Raw genomic sequence first — 27,358 nt, forward strand, 5'->3', positions numbered from 1 at the left:
GATGCAGACCTCTCAGCTCCTTCTCCAGCACCATATCTGCCTAAACGCCACCATGTCACACCATGATGATAATGGAATAAACCTCTGAAACCATAAGCCAACTCATTAAATGTTTTCCTTTTTAAGAGCTGCTGTGGCAATGGTGTCTCTTCACAGCAATAGAAACTATAAGACAGGGATTAATTTAAATGTTAAGAGAAAATGTGTTTCCTTTTTGAAATTCAGTGAACATTTAGTTGGAGATTGAGAGAAAAACCAGAGTAGGCAAGTTGTAAATCCTGGCAACTACCAGGAGGAGGTGAGAAAAGTGAGTGAGCCTTTTGAGTTCGGGTCAGCAGTGGAGATCTGCAAGCCACTGTAAAAAGGGAAGCAGTGGCCGTCAGAGGAAACACCAGAGTTTGGGGCTTTTCAGGAAGCAGCCTTGTTACAAGTGTCTTGCACATTTGTTGTGCTTTGTCTTAGTTGATGGTTCAGCCACTGTGCTTGATGCTTTAGACACTGGAAATGGTTGGCTGTAGCTGTTATTGCCAAGTGGCTTAAACCGTAATACACAGTTAGAAAAAAACTGCACAATGAACACAACAGAAGTTAGATTTAAGAGGATAGAAAAGACAGCCATAGGGACAGCCTGGCTTATTGGTGTGAGGAAGAACACTTGGTTGCTGACTGACAAGATGAATTTACTGTTTGTGTTCAGCAGGTAGCTCGTAGGCATTATTGAAACCACACGAATTCTTCTGTCAGTTTACTCCATAAATCAAATCTTAGCAAGAGTGTTTTTAATATTCCTTGTGATAATGAATCATTGTTTCCAGTTCTGGGTTAGACTGCATCACTGAGAACAGCGCATGTGGGCTGCGCCCCGTTAGCAGGGAGTTATTTGATAAACAAGAGAAGGGCACTACTTTCAGTTAGGTGACTTTTAGTGAAGTCTTCATTCTCTCTGGAAGCTTGTGGCCCATCTTGTTAGCGTTCTTACAACCTGACCACCAGTTTATGAATTTACTTTTTATATTCACCTTTGAGTTTTATTTGATTGTTTTTAAAAATGGCAGTTCATACTCTATATTTGAATTGAAATGTCACACTATAAATATAAATACATGTACACTTATGAAAATTAAAATTAACACATTTTAAAATAAATATAAGCTCATAGCCCAGAGTTGTAGATGGATGTGAAATTTGATGCATCATATATTGTTAAGAAATTGACTGTGATATTGCATCTTGAGAGAGAGCAGTATTTGGTTCTGTGACGTAAACTGGTAAATATTCTACTCATCTTGCTGAACATCTTTTTGCTCTATGATGAGAGTTCTCATGATGGAAACACCAAAGGAGTTTCAGATACTTGGCTGTCACCAACAGATGGTCAGAGGAAGGCTAGGTAATTCCCCGTGGGTCGCCAGAGAGGATGAGTCACAGCCAGAGGTACTGCCATCCTTCTGTTCTTTCTTAGAGTCTTGGCAGTGACTGACTCCCTATCCACCTAGGCTCATCATGCACATTTGATGGCCAGACAGCTTCTCCTGGTGGAATTAGTCCAACTAACAAGGCTGCAATAAATACTTTTAAAGGAAATTTGTATAGACCCCGGTAGTGGCAAGACCCAGGTCTGTTTTTATACCTGGTTGGAGCAGACCCAGGATGCTCAAAGGCAGGCAATGGGGGTGGGGACATCTATATGCCAATGAGGCTCATGGTATTTCTCATTTGTACTCATTAACTATCCCCAGAGTATTAGTCACACCGTAAACCATAAGCTTGAGTGACTCAGACAGAATATGTGTAAATATCAAAGGAACTAAAAGAGAACAGGAAATCAGAAGAAGGTGATCAATTGACCATGACAACTGGTGCTCTTTGGCAAAGGCAGATATTTCTGGCATTTTGAAAAGCTGACTTGCTCACATTTTTATTTAAGTGAGCTATCTTTGAAGTTCTGATGTTTGGAGGGATGTAGTAGATTAAAAGTGTTTCTAAAGATTCCTGGCTTTTATCTCAGTTCCACTGACTGAGATGTTAGAAGGAGAGCCGGAATCAGCATGTTTAATGAGGTGGCTTTGTGATTCTAGTGTGCAAGCTCCACCAAACACTGAAAGCTCAAGGTGACCACAGGAGATCCTGCTGACAAATAGATTCCTACAGAAGACTCAGTGGTCCTTGGGAGAGCACATCCTTCATCTCTTGTGCTTCTCAAATACTTGTATGTGGTGGCTCTTCAGAGATTATTAGCATCAAAATCAACTGGCAGGTTTGTTAAAAGCAGAGAGTCAGCCAGTGAGAATTAGACTACATAGAAAAGTCCTAAGATTTCCCTGGACCCTGGGGAAGGGAAGGTGAGCATCAGAGGATAGCCAGCCATGAGATTTTGACAGGGGTCATACTCTGGTGACTAGTTCCACATAGGGCTAACAGGAATGATCCAGAAAGCTTTAACCAAATGTTCTCAATATTCATAAGAGTAGCCATGAATGCTGTCCAAGAAAGATCATTAAGAGTTGAGGGTCAGTCACTTGGGTTGGTGTACTGGGTGGTTTTGTGTCAACTTGACACAAGCTAGAGTCATCAGAGGAAGGAGCCTCAGCTGAAGAAATGCCTCCATGAGATCCAGCTGTAAGGCATTTTCTCAATTAGTGATCAGTGGGTGTGGGGGAGGGTCAGCCAATGGTAGGTGGTGTCATCCCTGGACTGCTGGTCCTGGGTTCTATAAGGACATGGGCTGAGCAAGCCATGGGAAACAAACCAGTAAGCAGCTCCCCTCCATGGCCTCTGCATCAGCTCCTGCCTCCGGGTTCCTGCCCTGTCTGAGTTCCTGTCCTGACTTTCTTCAGTGGTGAACAGCAATGCTGAAGTGTGAGCCAAATAAACCCTTCCCTCCCCAACTTGCTTTTTGGTGATGGTGTTTCGTCGTAGCTGACAAGACAGCTGGTGAAAGGGAAGGGAAGCAGGATCAGGGGTACAAAGGTCTGTGAACAGAACATTAGAGGATACAACATCCATCTGTTCTCAGTCCAAACAAAATCGCTTAGGATAGCACATGGTCCCAGAGACTTAGAATCTCATCAACAGGATAGAGAGAGAGCTGGCTGAATGGTTAAGATGGCTTACTGCTCATGCAGAGAACCCAAGTTCACTTCCCAGTACACAGATTCTGCTTCCCACAGTTCCCTGTAACTCCAGCTCTGGGGATCTGACACCTTCTGGCCTCCACACATATACACATAATTTAAAAGACCATTATAAATAACCAGATGACTTGACAGTCAACAGGGAAATGGTGAACATATCCATAAACAGTGCTTAAGAAAAAACAAAAAGAACACACATCCTCCCCTAAGTCATTGGGAAGACAAAAATGTAAGGCAACATTCCAAGGAGAATTAAATATACTCATGCACATTTGAAGATATAAAAAAGAAAAAAAATGGGAAGTTAAGAACAAAAGTGGACAAACAGGGACTCATAAAATGGAAAGCAATCATTTTATAAATGAGCAGCGTTTCACCAGGTGGATAAAGGGTAGTGCTTTCAAATAAGAATTCACAAGGACATTAAGGAAAGGCAGAGAAGCAAACGGGAAGAAGAAATAAAAGGGTTAGAGATGAACAGGGGAAGTGGAAAACTGGCCCCAAAGGAGCAGAATTTACATGTTGAGCTCTTGAAGAACAGAGAAAATAGTGGGACAGAATGAATTAACAATTATTTAAAGTTTAATGCATTTTTTATAACACACATACAAAAAGATCTTAAGGTATATTTGAAAAGAACTACTAAGTACCTGGGATAATCTCAATGATCAACTTTGAGAACTAATAGTAAAGTTTAGATACTGAAAACCAAAACTTTTCAGGGCTGTATTAAAAAGATAAAGGGGAGTCCAGGACAGGCTCCAAAACCACACAGAGAGACCCTGTCTCGGGGGGTGGGGGGAGATAAAGGTATTTTAAAGGGCACATATTTAGACAGTCATCAGACTCCTCAAAAATATTAATGCAAAGTAGCAACATTTTAAAAAGTTGATCAAAGTGCATCGTAAGCTTTTTATATAAGACTAAGTTCTTTTTAAGAATAAACAGAAACTTAGATGAGAAAAGTAAAAATGTGGTAAAGAACTTGGGAGTAAATGGTAAATTGGTGAGAATGGAAGAAAGAACAAAAGGAAAGGATCGGCATACATTTAAGTCCTTGAAAAACAACAGCACAAACCATTGAGCAGAGCTGACTTTTAGAACTGTAATCAAAAGAATATTGTCTGGCACCAAACTGAAGATCTTAGAGTATTAAATGCTCAGAAAAACCCGAAAGGGCTCAGGTGGTCAAGTGCTCCCCATGCCAGCATGAAGATCTGCAGACCACCAGCCCCACAGGGGGAAAGCCTGGAGCGGTGACTCATGCCTGTAGCCCAACTCCTGACATGCAGACAGGAAGGTTTCTGTGGCCTGCCAGACAAATAATTTAGCTGGATTAGTTAGCTCTTGGTGCAGGGAGAGATTCTGTGTCAGAAGCTCAGGTGGAGAGTGATTGAGGAAGACACCCATCTCAGCACTGATTTCTTGCTTTTATATGCACGCGCGCGCACACACACACACACACACACACACACACACACACACACACACACACTCCAGGGTGGGAGTGGGGAATAATTTAGTAACAATGGATAAGTACAAGGTAATTGTTGGAACAAAAACACTTTCCTCTAAAATCATATAGAAGAAAAATGTGTATTTGTATGTAATGTTATAATACCTGAGACTAAACATCTCTCTGTCTCTCTCTGTCTCTGTCTCTGTCTCTCTGTCTCTCTCTCTCTCTCTCTCTCTCACACACACACACACACACACACACACACACACACACACACACACACACACGAGCATACCTAAAAACTCTAGAGTTGGTAATCAATAATTCAGTCTCAAATATGTCAGTCAGATAGGGTAGCAGGATATGAAATTCATACCAAGAGGCTTCTTAGGTTCAAGCAATAGCCAGTGGGAGACAGTATGTTGATTGCAAACCCCCATTTAAAATAGCAATAAGAAATGTTCAAAAGTTGTCTGAAGAAAATATCAAAACACTGAATTCACAGAAGTAAACTAGGATTGATTCTAGCACTGGAGCTGACTAAAGAAAAGGCGAACTCAAAGGTATGTCAGAAAACATGCTGTGTCTGAGACAGCTTTCGTAATGAATGCAAAATAAGAGGAATGAGTTATTCCAGTAGAGTAAAATAAATGCCTGTAAATTGTTATTAGCACAAAGGAAAAAATTGAGCAAATAAATGGGAATTCTCCTTACAGTTTAATTCCCAATCACAAACTGTAAGTAAAAGCAGTCATACAGATTTGGCTAACATTATTGAAAAAGTTGTTAAAAGCAAAAGACAATAGGCAAGAGCCAGCAGGATTGCTCAGCTGGCAAAGCACTCGCCACCAAGGGTGCTGGCCTGAGTTGGTACCAGGACCCAGATGGTAGGACAGCAGAACCAGTGCCTGCGGATGGTGTCCTTTCAATGCACACGAGAATGGATAAATCAATAAAATCTAAAGAAAAGTGTGATGATAAGTGGGATGTGGGCAGTATTAACTGATCTCCGCGCAAATTTATTAGCTACAGAGGGGGCGGGAAATGGAAGTTTAAGTGGTTATAATTGGTAATACCAAGTAATCTGAGTTAATGTTGAGAGTAGTGAAGACATTGGCCTGTGTTCCTCCTAATATGGTGCACTGAGAATGGTGTAACTTCCGTTCTCTGCCAAAAATGCACAACCTCATTCTCATGATGATAGACCATGGAGGAGTGCCGTTCGACACAGCTTACCCTAGTGATAAGGTTGGTCCACCCTAGGAGCCATGGACCAACCCCTATGGAGTAGCATTCTACCCAACCTCATTTTAGTGATGATGGATGATGTTAAGTAACATTCTTGTCTTAGTTACTTTTCTATTGCTGTGCTAAGATACCATGAGCAAGGAAAGTCTGTTATGGCACCGAGTGCTGCGCTCCTCTACAGAGGTAGGATGTCTGTAGAATTTTAGGTTCTATGAAAGCTCCTGAAAATCAAACAAAACAAGACAACCCAGAACCAGGCAGACAGTGTGCCAAGGTAGAGGAATAGAGCAGTAGCTCTGGAAGCAGGAAGTGGTTTTCTCTGTGTGGCTGTGGCTTCCCAAGTACTCTTGGGCAGGAACCATATCTGTGCCCTTTGCTTTCTGCTAAGAAGAGGTGTTGAGTTCCCAGCTGTTAATTATTATAAGAATTGAATTTGAAGTACGTGCACACAGGCTCTTCAGCAGGTCCTGCTAGACCCCAGCAGTTTTAGAGAAAGGGGCCCATGAAAATGTTCTTTGGAAAAGGTTTTTATTACTGTTCTTAACATCGGAATTCTGGAGAGCTATTTAGGAATAATGGGCTGGTTGAGATTGATGAAATTTTTGTCATTGCTGCTCATCACTGTTTGACCACTGCCAAGTAATTTGACTTTCTCAGCTTTGGTTTCTGTCTTCTGTGAAATATGAGGGACATCTAGGATGATGAGATTGTCTAGGGAAATGGAAAATGGGAGCACACTCTGCTTCCTCTAAAACATCTGATAAATGAAAACACTGAGAGCATTTTATTGCCTTTCTTTAATTAGATGATAGTGTCATGAGGAGGCTACATGGCTGAAGCATCTCTTCGCACATTAAACTTTCTTTGCTTTTTTAAAAAAATATTTTTATGCTATTACAGAAATTGGTAAGTTGGAAGCTTAAAAATCGTTACCACATCATAGTGGTTTGAGGAACATGGCTCATCCCTCAGGCTGAAGATGGGGGAAGGGCCGTGTAGCTTGTCATTAAGTCAACTGCTCTCCACACTGAAGGATTATGAGTTTGCACACTAAAAGTAGTTGTTCTTGTGGAGGAAGGATGATACCTAGACCAAGAAATCAATTCAGTTAGGCTTCTGCTAACATACTCAAATTGAAGAAAGACTAGTGTAAGAGAATGGCTATTGCATGTGATTTTCCTGAGATCATGATAAAATAAAAATTGAGTCAATCCACATGTTTGGCGATAGCAGGATTGTGCTTTATGTGGTTCAGATTCATCCTTTGGCACTGAACCCCATAATTCCAGCTAACTTAGCTTCATTTCTTGGAGGAGTGTGGTACGAGGTTTTTCTCCCTCTTAATTTTCTCTTGAGAGTGGAGAGTTCCCTAAAAGCTGGCAATTTCAAGCTGACAAGAAGTCCTTGGAAATAATTTTCTTCCTCTTGTTCAGATGCCTAAAGCTTTTAAAATCTCGTTCGCAGCTTTCTAGATGAGCATTGATGTGTCAGTGTTTTAAAAACAACATTTTCTCTTTTTCTGGCCTAAAACTATGCAAATATTCATGAAGTCATTCTCTCTCCAGTCTTTTATGTGTCTTTAGCTGCACATTTCCTAGAGAATTGTATTTGATAGTTGTCAGATGGCTTCCCAGTTGACCCGACTTCATGATATTTTAGGGGCAATAGAACTGCAACTCTTAGATTTTAATTTATTCTGACTCTACACAGAGGAGGTTCTTAGCTGGCATATTTAAGTCAGGTTGCAGAGATCGGACCTAAGATAGTACAAGACCTTTGGTGATGGAACAGTTTTTCCCAGTTAAGCCCGGTTCTGAACTGCCTGAGTGATCTTCTGTTTACATGTCAGCAGAATAGATGTTTCTTTAATGGAACATGTTCTATTTTGAGGAAGTCGCGCATTTCCTCAGATAAGTAGTGGAGGTGTGTGTGTGTGTCTGTGTGTGTGTGTGTGTGTGTGTGTGTGTGTGTGTGTAAGTGTGTGTAAGTGGGGGGTGCGTGCAGAATTGGAGTGTTAAAGTAGTATGTGAGAGCTTAGAGTGACAGTACTAGGGATGGCTCCTAATATAAAGCCTTTTTTAAAAAAATCCAAGATAAAAAACAACTGTGTCCAATATTTCATATTCTCCCTTTTAAAATTACTTTTTCTCAGCATATGCTAGAACAGCCCAGAACTCATATTGAATGTTTAAACCAAGATGAATTTTTAAGTAGTATTTTTATTAATTCTTTGAGAATTTGATGCAGTGTATTTTGATCATATTCATCCCCCCCCCTTCTCCAACTTCTCCCATATCAACTGTTACCTCCCAGCCCATCCAACTTTGTGTTCTCATTCTCATATTCTCCCTCCCTTTAACCCGAGGATTCCAGTTTATGTTTCCCAAATACTCTTGGAGGGGGCTGCCCTGGAGCATGGCTAGTCTACCAGGGATCACACCTTTAAAGAAAACTGACTGTCCCCCTCTGAACAGCTCTCAAATGCCAGTAGCTCCTCAGCGTCCCCTTCATGCTGGGATTTGTTTTTCTGGCTTGAGCTTGCAAAGGCCTTATGAGTGCTGTCACAACTGCTGTGACTTCATGTGTTCACCTGCCCTACTGTGTCTGGAAAACATGATTTTTTTATAGACATCCACCACCCCATCTCTTACAGTCTTTCTGTCCCCTCTTTCATGATGATGTCTGAACCTGGAGGAAGGAGTGTGATTTGGATGTCTTATTCGGGCTGGGCCCTTCTCTGCATGTTGACCAGTTGTTAAACAAGGATGTTTTTGCACCGTGAGACTGGTGTGTTTCCATATGGCAGACCACATGGTGGGCAGGTGGGGTTGTCCACAAACTTTGGGGGTGACTCTCTCCATACCTGGCTGTTGCACCTGCACAGCCTGATGTCTTTGGAGTTGGAAAAGCTACTTATGAGAACAGAGCTATGGCACATTCTGTTCCACCTTGTCCTGCCTTTCTCTTTGTTGATTTAGAACCCGATTACTGCAAGCATTCTCTCCCTATGTCTGCTGAATTGAGTTCCCAGACGCTAGGACCTGTCTTTTTGTTCCTGTTTCTAAATCTAGCTCCCACCTTTTCCTGTTTGTGCAGCTTCTGGATTTTCTGAGGTATCTGGACTAGAGCTCCAGTTTATCAATGGACTTTCCTGCATTTTATTTCTGCAGCCTGAGATTCCTGAATGCATCTGCAAACAAACTGGAAACCTTGCCTCCAGCCACGCTTTCTGAAGAGACAAGCAGTATCTTACAGGAGTTGTACTTGACAAACAACAGCCTCACCGATAAGTGTGTGCCTTTGTTAACAGGGCACCCACGTCTGAAGATCCTGCACATGGCCTATAACCGGCTTCAGAGCTTCCCAGCAAGGTAACAGGGTTGTAAAGCCATGTTTTTACAAATGCGTTCACAGAAGGGGGAGGCTTCACAGAGGAAGCTTAGTTCAAGGTAATGTAAGTAGGTTTGCTCTTCCTCCCTCATTCAGTTATCTTTCGTGCAAGCTGCAGTCACAAGCATTCCCTTAGAACAACTGTATTGGTTTTTCTAATACCAATATTTCCAAAAATCAAATCACTAGAATATTCTTAAGATTTTCAAATAAGATATATTTTTAGTAGCCATTTTTTCTGTTGCTTCTCTTTATCTAGTCAGTTTTAGTTGAGAAACAAAAAGCAAAAAACACTAATGTATTTAAGAGTTGGAATGTGGGAGACTGGAGAGATGACACCTGTTGCTCTTACAGAGGACCTGGGGTTGGGTTTCCAGCAATCACATGATAGCTCACAACTATCCATAACTCCAGTCCCAAAGGATCCAGCACCCTCTTTGACCTCTACAGGCACCATGCAAGTGGTGCACATGTATGTATCCAGGCAAAATGTTCACACATAAAATAAATATAAATTAATAAATTACTTTTAAAAAAAGAGTTGGCAATCAAATCTTATCCAGTAATATTATCCTACTGGACAATGTTATCAGTACTTCTAAGAATAAATTTTTCTAGAGTGACAAAGGAAAGTTTTTCTTTATTGATTTTTACTTTTTAAATAGGCTCATGTAATTAAAAATATTTAAAGAGAGAGAGAGAGAAAGAGAGAGAGAGAAAGAGAGCGAGCAGTAACTCAGTAGTTAGGGTTGCTTGCCTCTTTCAGAAGACCCAAGTTTCATTCCGAGTGCCCCAAACCTGGATCAACCATCTGTACCTCCAATTCTAGGATTTTTAACACTCTCTTCTGTCCTCCCCAAGTACCTACATGTATGTGCACACACAGAGACTCATACATATAAACAAACAGTGAAATTTTAAAAATACGTTATAAGATTTGCCTCATATTTAGTACTTAATGCAAACTCCCCTGTTGTAGCAATTTAGTAATAACTTTTGATATTATCTTAAACTGTACCTATTCATTTTTATATAGTATTTAATATAACAATGCATTTGTAGTCTTTATGACATTTTTGAACACTTAGTAAATACTACCTACAATTAAATTATTTGTTCATTTTTCTGGGAAAAAAGTTGGCATGTAAACCAGGAAGCCATTTTTTATTCCTCCCTGGTCTGAGGGCTGGCCCAGTGGGCAAAGTGCTTGCAGCCCAAGTGTGAGGACTCCAGTGTCAGTCTCCAGTGCTCACAGAAAAACATGCATGCTAACGTGTGCTGTAACCCCAGCTCTGGAAGTCAGGCAGGCAGAGTCTGCTCACTAGCTGGCGAGTAAGAAGTCCTCACACTTTTTGTTTCCTTCATAGTAGACCACTAACTAGTGACTATCTCAGAAGGCTCAGTGGAGAGGGCTAGAGGAAGACATCCAACACAGCCTCTACTCGCTGCCACATGCATGTATACCATACATATACACACACAGACATGTAAAAAAAAAAAAAAAAAAACCCAGAGAGTATAGCATTGCAGAGGCCAGTGTTCGATCTTTAGCACCACAAAAAGGAGGAGGGAGGAAGAAAGGAAAATAAAAAGACAAAAATATAGTGGTGACCTGTACAGACATAGAAATGGCTTGGCATTATGAAGAGTGGCTTCAGAAGGTCCAGTTGTTTTAAATCTCTCTGTCTGGGGGAGCAGTGGCATCCTGTCTGACTGTGCAGAAGCCCATGCACTGAGCTGGCCAAGAAGATTTACTCTGTTTTTATTTCACTGACATTTTTCTTACAAGTTAGGACTGGAACACACACCTGTTCATCAAAGAAGTAAACATTAACCTTCTGGTGTTCTGCTGGTCAGTGCTGATCAGTATAGAATCAAAATAATATTCCTTCTGCTGCCCAGAGCGACTCTCCGTCTGTTGAAGCTTTTGCAGGAGGAAGGAAGATCCATGTGTGTGTTGACTTCAGACATTGCTTTGGTTTTTCTAGTGTGGTTTTCATTCCCATTACCCCTCATTTGATGTTGATGGTTAAGTTGCTACTTCTATGCATTTGTACCTTACAGGGGAATGCAAAGGTAATGCTTTGGCAGTGAGCACAGTCACTACATAGTAAAGTGCCTGAAGGGGCTTCTCTTGTCTGATTTTTGGTGGTATCTTCGTAATTCTGTATGAAAAGTGATCATTGACTCTGAGACTGTGCCCCCATTTACCCATGCCAGGTGTCAATCACCAACCTGAAGTATATGAAAGATTTTTATGTAGTTGATAAAAATTAATCTTGCTGTGATTTGCCTCCTTTAGAGTTGTGATATGTAATGTCTCCTGTAGAAACTGTCTGTCTCCTTAGAGTAGACCACTAACAAGATGGCTGTGAGCATATTCCAGTAATCAAGCCATTGCTGAGCCACCTTCTGTGTTGAGAAATGAAAACCTTTCCTTCCTTGGGCCTAGTTTCCATACTGTTCATCTTTTTTCATGCCTCATTACCCATTGATTTCTTTATATTTCTTTTCAAATGTAAAGGATGCATATTAAAATAATATATGAATTCCAGCTATCACAAATTACTTCATACTCTATATTGTTATTTGTAGTATAACCACATAGCCTGGTGGATGTGCTTTATGTCAAAGGATATGATGTCATAAGAACACTTAGTCATTGTCAAGTGACAAGAAAGAGAGAATCTTTAACATTTGAGAGTTCATACAGCAACAGTATTTCTTGATACACTTTTTTAAATGTATTGCAATAAGTAGAATCATGAGTAGAAAAAGTACCAGCAATGGTAAACTCATAAGAATTCTCACATTACTTGGTCACTTATCACCAGGGTGGGAAATGGATCTAAGGAGTGGATGATGTAATAGTGAAGAACTTGTTCTGTCCTTCAGACTACAGAGAAAGCATGGAACTCTGAAATTGTCCCCTAGTTGCTTAGTTTAATTATTAAAATTACAGAGGTTTGAAAAATAAAAATATTTTAAAATAAAATACTAAATTATGTTAAAACATGTTACTAAGGTAGGTTGAGATGATGCATTACATAGATGATGAATAAGACATGAATCGTTTCTTTTGCAGCGTCTTGAATTTAGGCTTTCCAGAAGAAGAGGTGAATTGTGTAGCTTTCAGCCTACCCTGCTCCAGCACTTTGGCTTAGATGCTGGGTCTGAGGACAGACACATACCTAATAGGAGCTTTGTCATGTTCTCTGCAGTCTGGAGGATTCGTCTCCAACACAAAGAAGTCGTACTTAGCCTAAACTCAAAGCAGTTATGGTGATTGATGTTTGCTCTTTAAGTAGGATTTCCATTGGAATTCCCACTAAGCTACATAGCTAAAAAGTTTTAAGAGGAGAACAACCGCCATTTTCCTTCTTATCAGTTTAAGAGTTGAACTTAAGTTTTTGTTCTGTAAGAGGAAAGGAAGTGATAAAACATTTTCCTACTCAAGAAACAGTGAAAAGTACTTATCAAAATGACTATTGTAAGTGAATCTTTAAAGTCATGAGTTCTTTTTTTCATTGTGTCTGTCCATTTAAATGGTCTTATAGTTAATTGAATTCTCCCATCCATTTCTTTTAGTAAAATGGCAAAACTAGAGGAGCTTGAAGAAATTGATATCAGTGGGAATAAACTGAAAGCCATCCCAACAACGATCATGAATTGCAGGCGCATACACACAGTGATTGCTCACTCCAATTGCATCGAAGTCTTTCCTGAAGTTATGCAGCTCCCAGAAGTCAAGGTTTGTGGGTGATCATGGACTCCATCCAGGCTCCAAGTCAGCAGATTTGGCTTCCTAAACACTGTGGCCTGTGCTGTGGGGGCTTTCTTGTATACCGTCAGGGTGACATGCCAGCACAGAGACTCCACATTAACCTGGTTTCTCTTAGTTTTTTGCCCGGCTTAATATAATGCAACTCTTAGGTGTAGATACTTCCTCTTTTGCTATGGTGTTTTTGTTTGTTTATATGCTTGCTTGCTTTTTAAATATTGTTTAAAATGCAAATAGATAAATAATGTGAAGCCCTAATTTTCATTACTTATACCTTAGTTATTTTTAGCTGCTGTGCTAAAATACCCTGACCAAAGTAACTCAAGGGAGAAAGGACTGATTTTAGCTCACAGTTCAAGATAACAGTCCATCACGGGGAAGAAGTCGGGGCAGCGGGGCGTGGAGCTGCTGGCTGGTACTTGTACCAAAGCTGGTAGAGAGAGGCTATACATGCCTTTGCTTAGCTCACTTTCCCTGTTCATGGATTTCAGGTCGGCCTGCCTACAAGTAAAATGGGTCTTTCCACATCCCTTAATTTAATCAAGAAGCCTGGCTCACTGGTGACTCTAGAGCCTGTCAGGTTGAGAATTGACACTAACCATCATGACTCAGTCCTGTAGGGTGAGAGGAGGAAGGATTAGAAATAGACTAAATTCTCAGATTAGAAATTAGGATTAGAAATTGAATAAATTCTCAGATTTTGACTCTTACAAAATAGGTTTTACAGAGTGAAAGCTAATCCTATTCTGTTTTTTCCTTGGATTTCTGGGTTCTGGAATCAGTGGTTTCTGTTTCTGTGGAGTTCCTTCTTTTTCTGCTATTTTCTATATAAGACACTTTGTACCTCCCTTTAAATTCTATTTATTTTTTTCTTCTGTATGAGTATTGTTTCTTAAAAATAAAGTGCAGGCCAGGCAGTGGTGGCACATGCCTTTAATCCCAGCACTTGGGAGGCAGAGCCAGGCAGATCTCTGTGAGTTCAAGGCCAGCCTAGTCTACAGAGCAAGATCCAGGACAGGGACCAAAACTATACAGAGAAATCCTGTCTCAAACAAACAAACAAACAAACAAACAAGTGCATTTGATGCAAACCTGTGAAGGCCAGAAGAGGGCGCTGGATCTTCTTGAACTGGAGGTTGTGAGCTGCCCTGTGTATGCTGAGCACCAAACCCTGGTTCTCTGCAAAAGCAGCTAATGTTCTTAGCTGCTGAACCATTTCTGTAGCCCTCAACACTTTCAAACATTTGCTTCAGGTGCTGTTATTAAATCAGGTTCTTTTGATTCTTTGTCTTATGCTGTAGCATGCTCCATACCAAGCTCCTCCATTACAAACAGATACAGTAATTATTGGTTTTTCAGGAGGCAGATGATTGGAGTTCAAGTAATAGCAAGTGTTCTTTATGTATCCAAATTGCTGTTAAAAAAAGTTATTTTGTTTTGTAACTATAAATGGGTATTTTAGAGATTATATATATATTTATAGATATATATATCACACACACCCCAAAAAAATCCCACATACACACACATTTCAAATTTCCAAAAGAGAATTCCTGGTTCCAAATGATTAATAAACTTATAAAAGTCTTCACTGCAAATTGAGCCCAATATCCTATTTTAAAACTTAATTTATTGATATTATTGTGTGTGTGTGATGTGTGTTTGGGCATGTGCATGCCATGCCATGCTGGAGGCCAGAGGACAACTTGTGTGGCATTGGTTGTCGTCTCCCTTGCCGTGGACTGTGGGGACAGCCAGGTTATCAGCCTTGCGGGGAAAGTACGTTACCCACTGAGCCGTCCCTCCAGCTCATGGCCTGTAGAGTTTACTTTTGGTATAGAAAGAATAGTTTATTATTGAGCTTAATACACTAAATTTTATTCATATTGTTTCTTAAAAATAAAGCAAAATGATAGTTGCAATGTGTCTCATTAAAGTGTCATAATCATTGTGGTTATAAAACTTAATAGAACAAATTGAAAGGGTAAGATCATGTTTTATTCAGCTAGTTTTCTCCAGTGGCCGTAATTTCCAGACTTCAAATTCACAACTTCCTTGATACCATTAGGATTCTGGGGTTTTTTTGTTTTTGTTTTTTTCTGTTTGTTTTTTAAGACATAGTCTCACGTGTCCCAGGCTGGCCTTTAAATCCCTATGTAGCCAACTAGTTTTCAGTCAGCTGATGAGAAACCCACATTACAATGTAAGTAAGGTTTGGCCTGGCTGGACCTGGGCCTGGGGCCATGCCTTGGCCATTGGTGGCTGGCACATCCCAGAAACCAAGGTGGCTGTGGAGCAAGTACTTGGTTCTTGCCTTTGGGGCCACTGAACTGCATAGGGGCCACAGTTGTAATGTAGTAACTTTCTGTAATCTTTGTGGGAATTTATTTATTTATTTATTTATTTATTTATTTATTTATTTATTTATTTATTTATTTTTTGGTTTTTCGAGACAGGGTTTCTCTGTGTAGCTTTGCGCCTTTCCTGGGACTCGCTTTGTAGCCCAGGCTGGCCTTGAACTCTCAGAGATCCACCTGGCTTTGCCTCCCGAGTGCTGGGACTAAAGGCATGCGCCACCACCACCTGGCCTGTAGGAATTTATTTTAAGCACGTGAAATAGGTTTTTAGCAATGGAACTTGGTCAGTACAACTTGTATGTGGGATTTCAGCACCACATCAGCTGATCCTGTGTCAAGTCTCATGGTTTGTATCTTCTTGACTCTTGAATGTAGCTTCCTGCATTCCCTTCAGAAGTTATTCTTATGTATGTTGTGCATGCTCTGGACATGCTGTAACCTCATCCCCGAATGATAGACTATAAATTATTTTTGATCGGTGGCTATAAGCTGAAAATAGACTTCCCTCTGAATATAGATCAGCTCTTAACCAGCAAGGGAGGAATACAACCTCAGAATCAGCAGTGTGCTTCAGCCTGGCTCAGCTGTACCCAACAAGCCTGCCTGGTGTTCTTGTCACTAGCGTGCAGTGAAAGAGCGTGTACTTAGTTGTAAGGATCTCCAAAATGTGGGGAGAAGGCTGGGTTAAGTGGACCAAACAAAAGGATTTGTTCTTCAGGAAATAAAGTGATGGAAAACAGCTAGGTCAGGATGCAGGTAGGTGGGGTTGGCCAGCTTCTGTAATGCACATATATAGTAGCAAGGACCAGGAACCAGTATCCAAGTCCTAGACTTAGATTCAGCAACAATCATTTAGGAAATGTTGTTCTAAAAGCCAGGTAATCGGATGTCAGTTGTGGTTTGGGGCAGAGCACCATCAAAGGGCTCAGAGGAGAGGAGGCCATTAAAGCCACTTGGTTCTAGCCTCCCCAGAAACAGACCAGCAGGAAGCTTGGGCTGCACATTCTCACACATAAAATTGGGGCGCTCTGGCTAGTTATGTTTTTAAACTCTAGTTTCTCCAGTTATGAATTCTTGTAACTAAATCCAAAATCTACTTGGAAAAAAATCAATGAAGTTAGTACACGTCAATTTAAAAGGAAAGCTATCTACAGGTTGAGTTTAAATATTAATTACATTGGACTAATTATATCCAAGTGCAACTTCCTATTGAAAAGCAGTTCTCTGCTTGGGCCTCTCTGCTTATAGTCAGACCTAGGCTCGGAGGTTCGGTCAGATGAACGCTTACTTCTGGTCACACTAAGGCATTGGTTTTCTCCGGTTTTTTTTTTTTTTTATCTTTTTAGTAAAATCTCTATAAGCTAGATCAGTGGTTCTCAACCTTCCTATGCTGCAACCTTTTCATGTGGTGACCCCACCATAAAATTATTTTCATTGCTACTTCACAACTATAGTTTTTCTATTGTTATGAATTGTAATGTAAATACTGATATTTCTGATGATCTTAGGTGACCCCTGTGAAAGGGCCTTCCAGTGCCCCCAAAAGTTGAGAACCACTGATCTAGATTGCTTCTAACTCAAACCGACAAGCATTTCTGTGGTGGTTTTCAGAATCCAAGGTGTTTGTAGTCACGTGTAAGTCAGGAGCTATAGGAGTCAGGAAAGGGTTGTCTACCCAACTGCTTCCTGCCCTGGCCAGTTCTTCCTCCCATAGACCAGCTGTTACCATCCCGAGAGCACTGTGTGGTCTTCCGGGGTTGGCTTTGTCTTCTCTGTTCTTGTATTAGGAGTTATTTCCTACATGTCTGGTGCAAGTTCAATAGATGAATTTTTTAAATTAATTTTTTCATATATTTTGATTATGCCCTCCTCCAGTTGCTCCCTCCTCCAGCGTCTTGGCTGGCAGGGGGACCTGATGTCTACTTCCCCCTCTCAGTACTGGGGTCCCATCTGGTTTCAACCTGTACAGGTCTTGTGCCTGATGCCACAGTCTCTGTGAGTTCATGTGTGTATCAGTCATGTTGGGTCTGCAAGACAGTTTCCTTGGAATCATCTATCTGCTCTGCACAGTTGTTTCCACCTACTGTTCTACATAGCTCACTCCCTGAGCCCTGAGGTAAAGGATTTGATGAAGACATCCATCCCCTTTAGGGCTGAGTGCTCCAAAGTGTCACTCTCTGCACATTGTCCACTTGTGGGTCTCTATGGTTAATTCCCATCTGCAGCAAGAAGGAGCTTCCCTGATGTGAATTGGGTGAGGCATGCTCTGTGAGTATAGCAGTATATACATATGCTATATAGGATACGTCATCAGTGCGGCACGCTCTGTGAGTATAGCAGTATATACATATGCTATATAGGAGACGTCATCAGTGAGGCACGCTCTGTGAGTATAGCAGTATATACATATGCTATATAGGAGACGTCATCAGTGAGGCACGCTCTGTGAGTATAGCAGTATATACATATGATATATAGGATATGTCATCAGGAATCACCTTATTACTGTGTTCTTTTAGTGAAATAGTAGTCGTGGTTTTTCCCATAGGCTGGTTGCCTATCTAGCTTCAGGTCTTGGCCACTTTGGCAGTGTCAAGTATGGGGTCCATCTCATGGAGTGGCCCTTAAAGCCAATCAGAAAGTAGTTGGCTACTCCCTTTGTCCACTGTTGCACCAGTATATATATGCAGGCAGATTGCTGTTGTAGATCTCGGGGTTTATAGCTGGATGATGATGATGCAGCATGCAGAGTACCTTCTAGAACCATGAACACTGGTCAATAGGATTGAAGCTTTTAGCTCCTCTGTGTTTGATAACAATATTTTCTTAGGGACTTGCTATCATGTTGTGGAAAGTAATCAATAGCCTATGTTATTTTGGGCTTCCATGGGATACTTTCGGCCAATGGACTCAAAATGATGTAACCAATTCCTGTCACTGGAGGTCTCACTTGTTGGCAAAGATGTTTGGTTGCAGAATTGTGTCTCCTATTATTTGGTGACTCAATTTAGATTCATTTCATATTTGTATATATTTCAGAAAGCTTCTACAGTAGTAGGTTTCTGTGTGGTTTTTCAAATGGGCTTAGATGTTCATTGTCCCTCCCCATATTCATACTTTACCCTTCCTTCCATCCCCCTCCCTCATTTAACTCTCCTATTCTATTTTCCCATTTACCTTTATGTAACACGATACTCTTATTTCCCCTTCCTTAGAAGATTCCCTCCTCTCCATTGATCCCTTACTAGTACCTAACCTCTGTAATTATTTGGATTGAAACTCACACATCTAAAGCTTAAAAGCTAACATTCACATATAAGAGAAAACATACAGCATTTGCCTTTTGGGATCTGGGTTAACTTCCCTTAGGATAACTTTTTCTCGCTCCATTCATTTACCTAAAATTTCATCATTCCCTTTTTCTTAACAGCTGAATAATTTTCTATTGTGTAAATACACCACATTTTCATTATTGTTCATCAGTTGATGGATATCTAGGCTATTTCCTATTTCTGGCTATTATATGGCAGAAACAAACATGGATGAGCAAGTGTCTCTGAAGAAGGATGTAGAGTCCTTTGGGTACATATCGAAGAGTGGTATACCTGATCTTGAGGTAGATCTATATTCCCAGCTTCCTGGGGAACTGTCACACTGATTTATAGTGGCTGTACAAGTTTGCATTCCCAGCAATGAGTAAATGTTCTTCTTCCCCCATATCCTTACTTCATGAGCTGTCATTTCTTTTGCCTTGGCCATTTTGACTGATATAAGATCACAAATTAGATTTGGTTTGCATTTCCCTGAGGGCTAAGAATGTCAAACATTGAATTCTCTCTTAGCCATTTCTGTTTCAACTCTGTTTTGTCCTATACCCCATTTTCAAATTGGGTTATTTATTTTCTTTATGTCCAGGTTTGGTTTTGTTTCTGGAGTTCTGTGTCTTCCTCTTCTTCTGTTTTGCACTGAGAAGGCCTTTGGGGTTCGTGTTAATCTTGGAATTGTAACCCTGAAGGCCCAAGCACACGCAGATATAAGCCATGGGGAAAGGGCCAGTGCTTAACTTTCTTTTTCAATTAATGCTTTGTTTTAAATGCAGAACTAGACTTTAATGGAAATGATTAATGCTGGAGTCAAAGAAAGTGAAAAGAATTTATGTAGCCAGGTCCTTAAATGGGTGTGGCAGAGTGGCAGGCAACAGTGTTTTTTTTGTATGGACTAGTGCTCATCTAAAGCCTCTTCAGATCATCTTTCTTGTTTCCATTGTTCCATCAGTGTGTAGATCTGAGCTGTAATGAGCTAAGCGAAATCACATTACCAGAAAACCTACCGCCTAAATTGCAAGAGCTAGACTTGACTGGAAACCCTCGTCTTGCCCTGGACCACAAAAGCCTGGAGCTGCTGAAGTAAGTATTTACAAAACACTGGCCCCTCAAGTGTTCACTAGCAGTGGGACTTACAACTTGATAAACACTTGAAACAGGAGGAGTCTTTTGACTTAGTACCACATAAACAGCTGGATGGAACACAGAAGAAGGGTATTATCCAAGATGGGAACATAAATCCCAGTGGTTCCTGGTAACATTATTGTAATGCCTAATGCAAATGTCATCAAAAGATTTTGAAAGAAGTAGATGATTTGAAGGAAGTTGTTAAAAACTAAAATCTAGATTCTTTAAAGAAAAGAAAAACTGGAAATGTGGAATAGTTGCAGTTAGATCCTGCTAAAGTTTTCTTCCTTTTAGAGAGTTAATGGTTGATGTTGATAAAGTGTAACCAGTTGAAGTTTCAGGTAGCATCAGTAGAAAAGATGCCACTGTGTGACTATTCATTACAGAACTCCAAATATAGTTAATATGATTAAATTGTGTTTCACAAATACTTTACAGCCATTAGTACCCTGATATCAAGCTTTGGTAGTAATCAGATGGGTCTCTATAGTATTACACAAATAGAAAACTTACCGAGAAATTTGTACACACATCATCACATGTTTTGCAAATTAAATGTGTGTGCACTGTGCATGTGAGTACCTGTACACACCTGAAACACCCCCCAAAGGATAGGTAACAAATATTAAGAGTATTCTCCTTTAAGGCATAGGATTATGTGAGTGGTCTCAGCTTTCTCCATTATACTTGTCAGCCCTCACTTGCATAAATAGCATTCTTAAACAGTGGCCCAGCATAGTCATTGTTTCTGCCATATATTCTTATACACTGCTCATGATTTTGTTGGAAGTTATCAGCCATATGTTAGGAAAAAAAACTGAAAAGATAAGAATTTGGGGAATGGAACATGAGTAATCTTTTTGGGTAGCACAAATTGAAGCTTAAAGACCAGCTTTAACTTCCTAGTCAAAACCCATCTGATCTAAGTAATGCTCACTTGCTGGCCTTTTAAATACTTAATAGAAAAATTAATATATGTCTAACTGAAGAATGCTGCTTAAAAAGAGAGTCCCAGAGAAATTATGGGTACCTGGCTCTTCCTCAGTCTTCAGACTTCAGTTTCCTCATATCCTATAAGCTGAAAAGAGCAGCTGACATTATCCCTGAGACATTTGAGAGCTAAGAGTACCATGAAATGTCAGTGTATATTTCCATCTTCACGAGTATTTATGATATGAAAGCTTTATTTTAAATAATTTGATCAATGCTAGGCATGATGGCTCACACTTATAATCCAGCACTTAGGAGACTGAGGCAGAAGGATTGGCTTGAGTTTAAGGTCAGCAGAGGATACACAGTGATTTACAGGACTGCCTAAGCTACAGAGTGAGAGATCCTGTTTCCAAGAGATACAAAATAATTGTATCAAGATTTCTCCTTACATGGACTAGGTATTTAGAGAAAAATTGTACCAAATAAGTTCCAGGTAGATTAATGAGTTAAATATATAGAATATAATGATTTTAATGTATTTATAAGCTATGAATTATTTTTTTATGTCAGAAAGAGTTGAGAAAATCTCAATAAAAGAAATCAGTATACATAGACTAGTTAGTACGTACACACACACACACACACACACACAGAAATGTTACACATGTTTTTATCAATTCCCACAACTACTAAAAGTAAATCTAAAAGACAGATGACAATTGGGAAGAATTACTAGAAAAACTAATTTAAAGCATTGATATTGTTAGCAGAAATTACTTTTATAAGCCAGTAAGAAACACCCCCATTTGGGGCTGAAGAGATAGCTCAGCGGTCACCAGTGTATGTTGTTCTTGCAGAGGACTCCAGTTCCAGGGAATCCAATGACCTCTTATGGCCTAAGCAGATACCTGCACATACTGCATGTGCACATACACAGAATTAAAAATAAAATAAATCCTTCAAAAAGTTCTCATTCAAATAGAAAAGGAGCCAACATTATTAATATTTAAAAAAAAGAAGCACACACATACCCAAAAAGATGTTCAAGCTTATGAGTATATCAAGAAAAAATGAATATTCAAACATTTCAGATTGGCTCTGTGAGAGCACCTGGCCTTCCTTAGTACAGTTTTCTTCTCTCATTCTGTGAGTCTTTAAAACACTCACTTATGCCAGGGCTCTAAATACTAAAACTTGGTTTTATTTTCTTCTTTACTCCCAGCTTCCAACCTCTCCCCCTGGTTCCTCACAGACACACTCCTACCTCCCAGTCCCTGAAAGTTTGTGGGGTTTAAATGACCCATCCACTCATATACTCCTCGGTGTGGGGCCATCCTCTAGTATGTGGTCAGCCTACAACACCCTCAAAGAAAACTGACCATATCTCCCAGAAGTCATCAACTGTTCTAAGAGTCTCAGTTCAGATGAGATAATTATCAGGTATTTCCAGTTATATTTGAAATGCATATAAGATAACTTGAAAATACTCATGACATAATTAGAAAAATTTGCTGAACCACCATAAATGATAGGTACATGATAGATAGATAGATAGATAGATAGATAGATAGATAGATAGATAGATAGTAGGAATATGATAAGTATATGACAAATATATAGACAGGTAGATGGATGATAGATCCCATAGTTACATTTGCATAAATAAAGTCTGTTAACGTCTCTGCAGTAAGCATATGTTACCAAAGTGACTGACCTCCTGTGGTAAAGGCGTTGTGCTCTCAGAGTTAAAAAATAATTAGTAAGGATGAATCATAATACTGAAAATGTTACCTTCTGGTTAGTATCACAGAGACTGTGTCTTAATAACTGGACTGTTTCCACACATTTCTGTGGTTAGAGATTGGCAGACTTACTCTACAGGAGCTAGAGTGAGTGCATATGGGAACTCTTATGTGGCCCGAGCTTTTGGGCTCAGCCCCATTCCAGATGGCAAGATGTTTGAGAGTCCATGCTGCTATCTTTTCAGGAGGCTATTGAGTTACCTAGTTAGGCTAGAGTGGTGAGTGCTTCATTACAAAGGATTATTGGACAAAATGGAGACATTGATTTTTTTTTTTCCTGTAATGATTGGAAAATGGAATTATTTCTGTGAAAATTCTTTGGCCTATAAAGATTATCAGTGTCTTTGGAAATGGACCATCAGGTGTCCTGAGAATCAGGAAGGTGGCACAGGTATATGACAGATGGGGAACAGGACAGTGTATTTTAGAGAGAAAAGTTAGTTAATGCAAGCATCTATGGAGAGCACATAGCAGTGCATTCACTTTGTATTGCCTGTTGGCGGAAGTTTCTGTCCCACAAGCTGCTCCCAAGTAACCACACAGAGGCTTATTATTAATTATAAATGCTCGGCCAATAGCTCAGGCTTGATACTAGCTAACTCGTGCATTTAAATTAACCCATATTTCTTATCTGTGCTTTGCCATGTGGCTTGGTACCTTTTCTCAGTATGGTATGCCCATCTTGCTTCTCTCTGCATGTCTGCTCAGGACTCCTGACGATGTCCTTCTTCCTCCCAGTATTCTCAGTTTGGCTCTCTCTTCTAACCTTATTCTTTTCAGCTGTTGGCCAGTCAGCTTCCTTATTAAACCTATCACAGCAACATATATTCACAGTGTAAAGGAATATTCCACATTTCCCCCTTTGTTTGATTAAAAAGGGGTGTTTTAACTTTAGCATAGTAAAATTACATACAACAAAACAGTTATTAAGTAAGAATGACAGTTACGATATCCAGTCCATTTGTATTTGGCCAATTTAGAGAAAATACTATATTATTTACCTTGTAAGTCTAAAATTTTATACCTAATTTACCTTTTATCATAATTAGTCTTCAACTCCATCAAAAACTCCAGAAGGTGAAATGTTACCTAATGACAGGGACATCTTGCTGCCTGAATAGTCACCCTAGGTTCTTCTGTAATGTTTGGCCTATAGGCCTAGTATATCTGACAGACATTTATGAGAAGCAGGGAATTTTGAAAGACTGTCCTACCTTGTTTTGGTAAAGTTTTGCAGTTCCCTTTTTTGTGTCCTGGTAGTCCAGGACAACTGAGGCAAGGGCAGTTTCTTTGTCCAAATGGCTAGCTTTTGCCATAAAGAAAATAAATTCCATATGAAGTTTCTTCAGTGCCCATCATCTTCTCCGAAATAGATTGGTGCTGCCAGGAGCAGTCGTGTCTCATTGTCATGAAAAGTCCTTAGTTATTAAACATATTAAATGCCATATTCTGTAGGTCTTTGAAGTGTTTGAAGACTATCTATCTATCTATCTATCTATCTATCTATCTATCTATCTATCATCTATCTATCTAAATAGATCTGTTTATGACCTTGAAACATACCTAACATGACTATAAGTTTAACTATTAATCTGTATTTCTTAATTATATTCTTTTTTAAATGAGATACATAAACATAACCCAAACAAGAGTAGAAACATACATACAGTATAACAAGATTAACTTTAAATTTGTATCAATAAACCAAAATCCATACCAATATAAAATATTTTGAAATTAATAGTTGTTTTTTGGATTAAGTAGAGTCAATAATCTGCCTTTTTATCTCATCATTTCTATATCATATCCCCCTTTTTTCCTTTAGAAAGAGATCTTTGAATTTAACTCTTTTGTTTAGCACTTTTTTTTTAACTAAGCAATAACAATTTGTAACCACCCCCCTTCAATGACAATAAACCTCAGGGGCATGGGTTTGGGGCTCATGTTGAACACCAGTTATTAAGATCAATCCACGTGAGTCTATTTAATGGATACTTTGGGATTTATTAAGATATAAATTGAAGAAATACACTCACAAATAGAGAACCGAGCAAACAGTCGTCCTCTTTTCTGTCTGAGAGTGAATGCACCTGTCTATCAGTTCAATCATGCCAAGAAGACGAACATGACCCTTTTCCCTCTCCTTTTAAGAGGTCATACATGAAGGCAAGAAGCGCCGCCTCTTTCCAGCTGTATAGCCCAAGGTTGTGGGGGGAGCAAATAACCACTACAGACATCCATAACCCATCTTTCAGGAATGGACTAGGTCCTGTTGTCTGTTGGCACTGGTACCTTTGGGGGGAACCTTGAGCAAATTCGGATAATAATAAAGTCCCGACTGAAGTAGTCCATGACATTGGACCATCTCAGCCAGCAGCCCTGAAAGTTGTTTTAGATGCAGAATTTTGAGGGGAGTTTTAAAAAGGCATTTTGAAATGCTGAATAACCTGGGCCATCTGTTTTTATTGGTATTTGGTCCCCTTGTTCTGAAAATACATAAATTTTAAAGGTAACAAATGTGTATTATTACCAAGTATAGACTGTGTATTATACACCAGTCAGCCAAAAGATGCTTTTTTTGTTTTATGTTTGAGCAGGTAAAATACACATCATGTGTCTTGTAGTTCTTCTAGGTTTGTTTCTTTATGTCTGTAGTCCACAGGAAATGAAAGCATAACCTCTTCCCCAAAGTAACTTATCTTTTGACTTCCATTTTGAAGTCAAGACATTTTTAAAATATATAGGTTGGTTTAATACTGCTTAACAGCCTACTATGAAATTAAGAATTAATTTTATATTAATACCATCTATGTTTTTCCAGTGAGAAAGTGAATAGCTAGTAATTGAGAGTATACTCTTATGTATGTTTCGGGGGAGGATGTGCACATCTGGACATGTACTCAGATGACCTCTGCCACTCTGATGGGGCGGGGGCATGCACACACCTGAACATGCACTCCTCAGGTGACCTCTGCCACTCTCTTGAGACAGGGTCTCTCATTGAACCTGTAGCTAGGCTGGTGGCCAGCAAGCCCAGCAATCTTCCTGTCTCTACCCACTTTCCAACCCAGCACAGGGGTTACAGGTGCTCAGAGCCATGCCTGGCTTTTTATATGAGTGCTGGGATCCAAACTCAGGTTCTCATCCCTAAACAAGAACCCTCTTTGCCCACGGAGCCACCTCTCCAGCCCTTAGAACTTTTTCTTTAACCAAACTTGTTAATTCCAGAGAAATTTCAGTCATGTATTTCTACAACCAAAGTGAGCACTAGTTAAATTTTAACTGGTTCTTAGGAAGAGTATTCTGATAGTTAAAATTCTTCGGGTCTTAACAAAAAGAGGTAAGCTTTAGGTTGTCAGGAAATGATGCATATATTTACTATCTCTTATTTAAATAATGTGAAAAGAGCCCAGTGGTAATTCATTTGGCCACATAGCATGCATTCATTCTCAGGGCTGGGACTTCCTGCCCAGAGGCACTAGGTGCCGTCTGAGGCTACGTCAGAAACAGGGAGTGTTTACTCCTTTTTATGTCTTGCCTCTGTTTCCGTCCCACTGACCCTTTAGTATCCGAGAGAACTAAATCTCACATCTTGGGACATGTAGTGAACTAGTAACTTATTAATGTAAGTTTACATGTCTTTTGTATGGTATTAGTATTAATGTAGATAGTTCATACATGTAAAGAAGAAACTGGAAGATCTAGGGTGGGGCAAGTCCTCAATAATGTTTGTGGCTATTTGAATGGATGATATGGACAGAAACTGGTCTGGGGATGAATACTGCAGAATTGTCTAACCATTACCTAACTGGTATTTGTTCTTTTCAAATGTGGATGTTCATGGTGTAAGAATTATAACTTAACTTGATACAAGTTTTGTTTCCTTTTAGGTTTAGTTTTAAGTACATAAGTGTTCATGTTCATGTTCATGTGTGTGCAGGTGTACATGGAAGCCAGAGATTAACCTCATTCCTCAAGAGCCATCAACTTTGTTTCTTTAGACAGAGTCTGGGGCTCACCGTTAGGCTAGGCTGACTGACCAGACATCCTGTCTCTGCCGCCTCAGTGCTGGGATTACAACTGTTTACACAGATGCTAGCGGTCACAGTCAGTTCTCGAGCTTGCACAAGTGCTTAGGCGTGCCAAGACTGAGGGAAGAGCAGACATGTAGCATACAGTCTGCCCATCTCTGATTGAAAACGGCTCCCCGTGCCACGGCTGTGCCCCGGTTCTCATTGTCAACATGAAGACCTGAGGAGCAAGCGGGTTCTTGATTCACAGTAGATGCAGGGGAGGTGGGGGGGAGAGTGCTTAGCAGTTTCCGTTCCTCAGGTAAAGTGATCTGGCCGTTCACACTCCTTTGCTCCTAATGACTCCTGCCGCTTGTCTCTCTTAGTAACATCCGCTGCTTCAGGATTGACCAACCTTCAGCGGGAGATGCGTCTGGAGCTCCAGCAGTGTGGAGCCATGGCTACACTGAAGCATCGGGAGTGAAAAACAAGTATGTTGAGTGGAACTTTGAACCACACATGACTTTGTCTGACTCCTTCTTGGATAGAAGGAGACCTGGTGACACACATCTTTTCTCCTGTGGAGTTTCTTAGTGTGTGTTTCTCCAGAGTGAGGCTCACTCCTCAATGCTTAAACACCAGGCTGAGTACCTGCTTGGTATCACATACTCTCCTTTGGTGAGAGATGTTGCTAGAATAAATAAAATGTAATGGACACATTATATCTATGTAAGATGCCAGCATTTGGAAAAGGCCTAAGTATGGAAATGTATCTCTGCTCCTTTGAAAAGCC

The 27,358-nt window shown here is 40.0% G+C and overlaps 1 protein-coding gene across 1 annotated transcript in view; it reads left to right on the forward strand.

The window, feature by feature from the left end:
* Positions 1-27,358, forward strand: part of Phlpp1 (PH domain and leucine rich repeat protein phosphatase 1) — a 198,795-nt gene that overhangs the window by 154,696 nt on the left and 16,741 nt on the right. The window contains exons 11-14 of the mRNA XM_028883381.2: positions 9,012-9,212; positions 12,820-12,982; positions 19,645-19,775; positions 26,952-27,056. Coding sequence (XP_028739214.1) covers positions 9,012-9,212; positions 12,820-12,982; positions 19,645-19,775; positions 26,952-27,056 — 600 coding nt within the window. The remainder of the gene's footprint in view (positions 1-9,011; positions 9,213-12,819; positions 12,983-19,644; positions 19,776-26,951; positions 27,057-27,358) is intronic.

Source organism: Peromyscus leucopus, chromosome 15 (assembly GCF_004664715.2).
Source record: "Peromyscus leucopus breed LL Stock chromosome 15, UCI_PerLeu_2.1, whole genome shotgun sequence".
NCBI lineage: Eukaryota > Metazoa > Chordata > Mammalia > Rodentia > Cricetidae > Peromyscus > Peromyscus leucopus.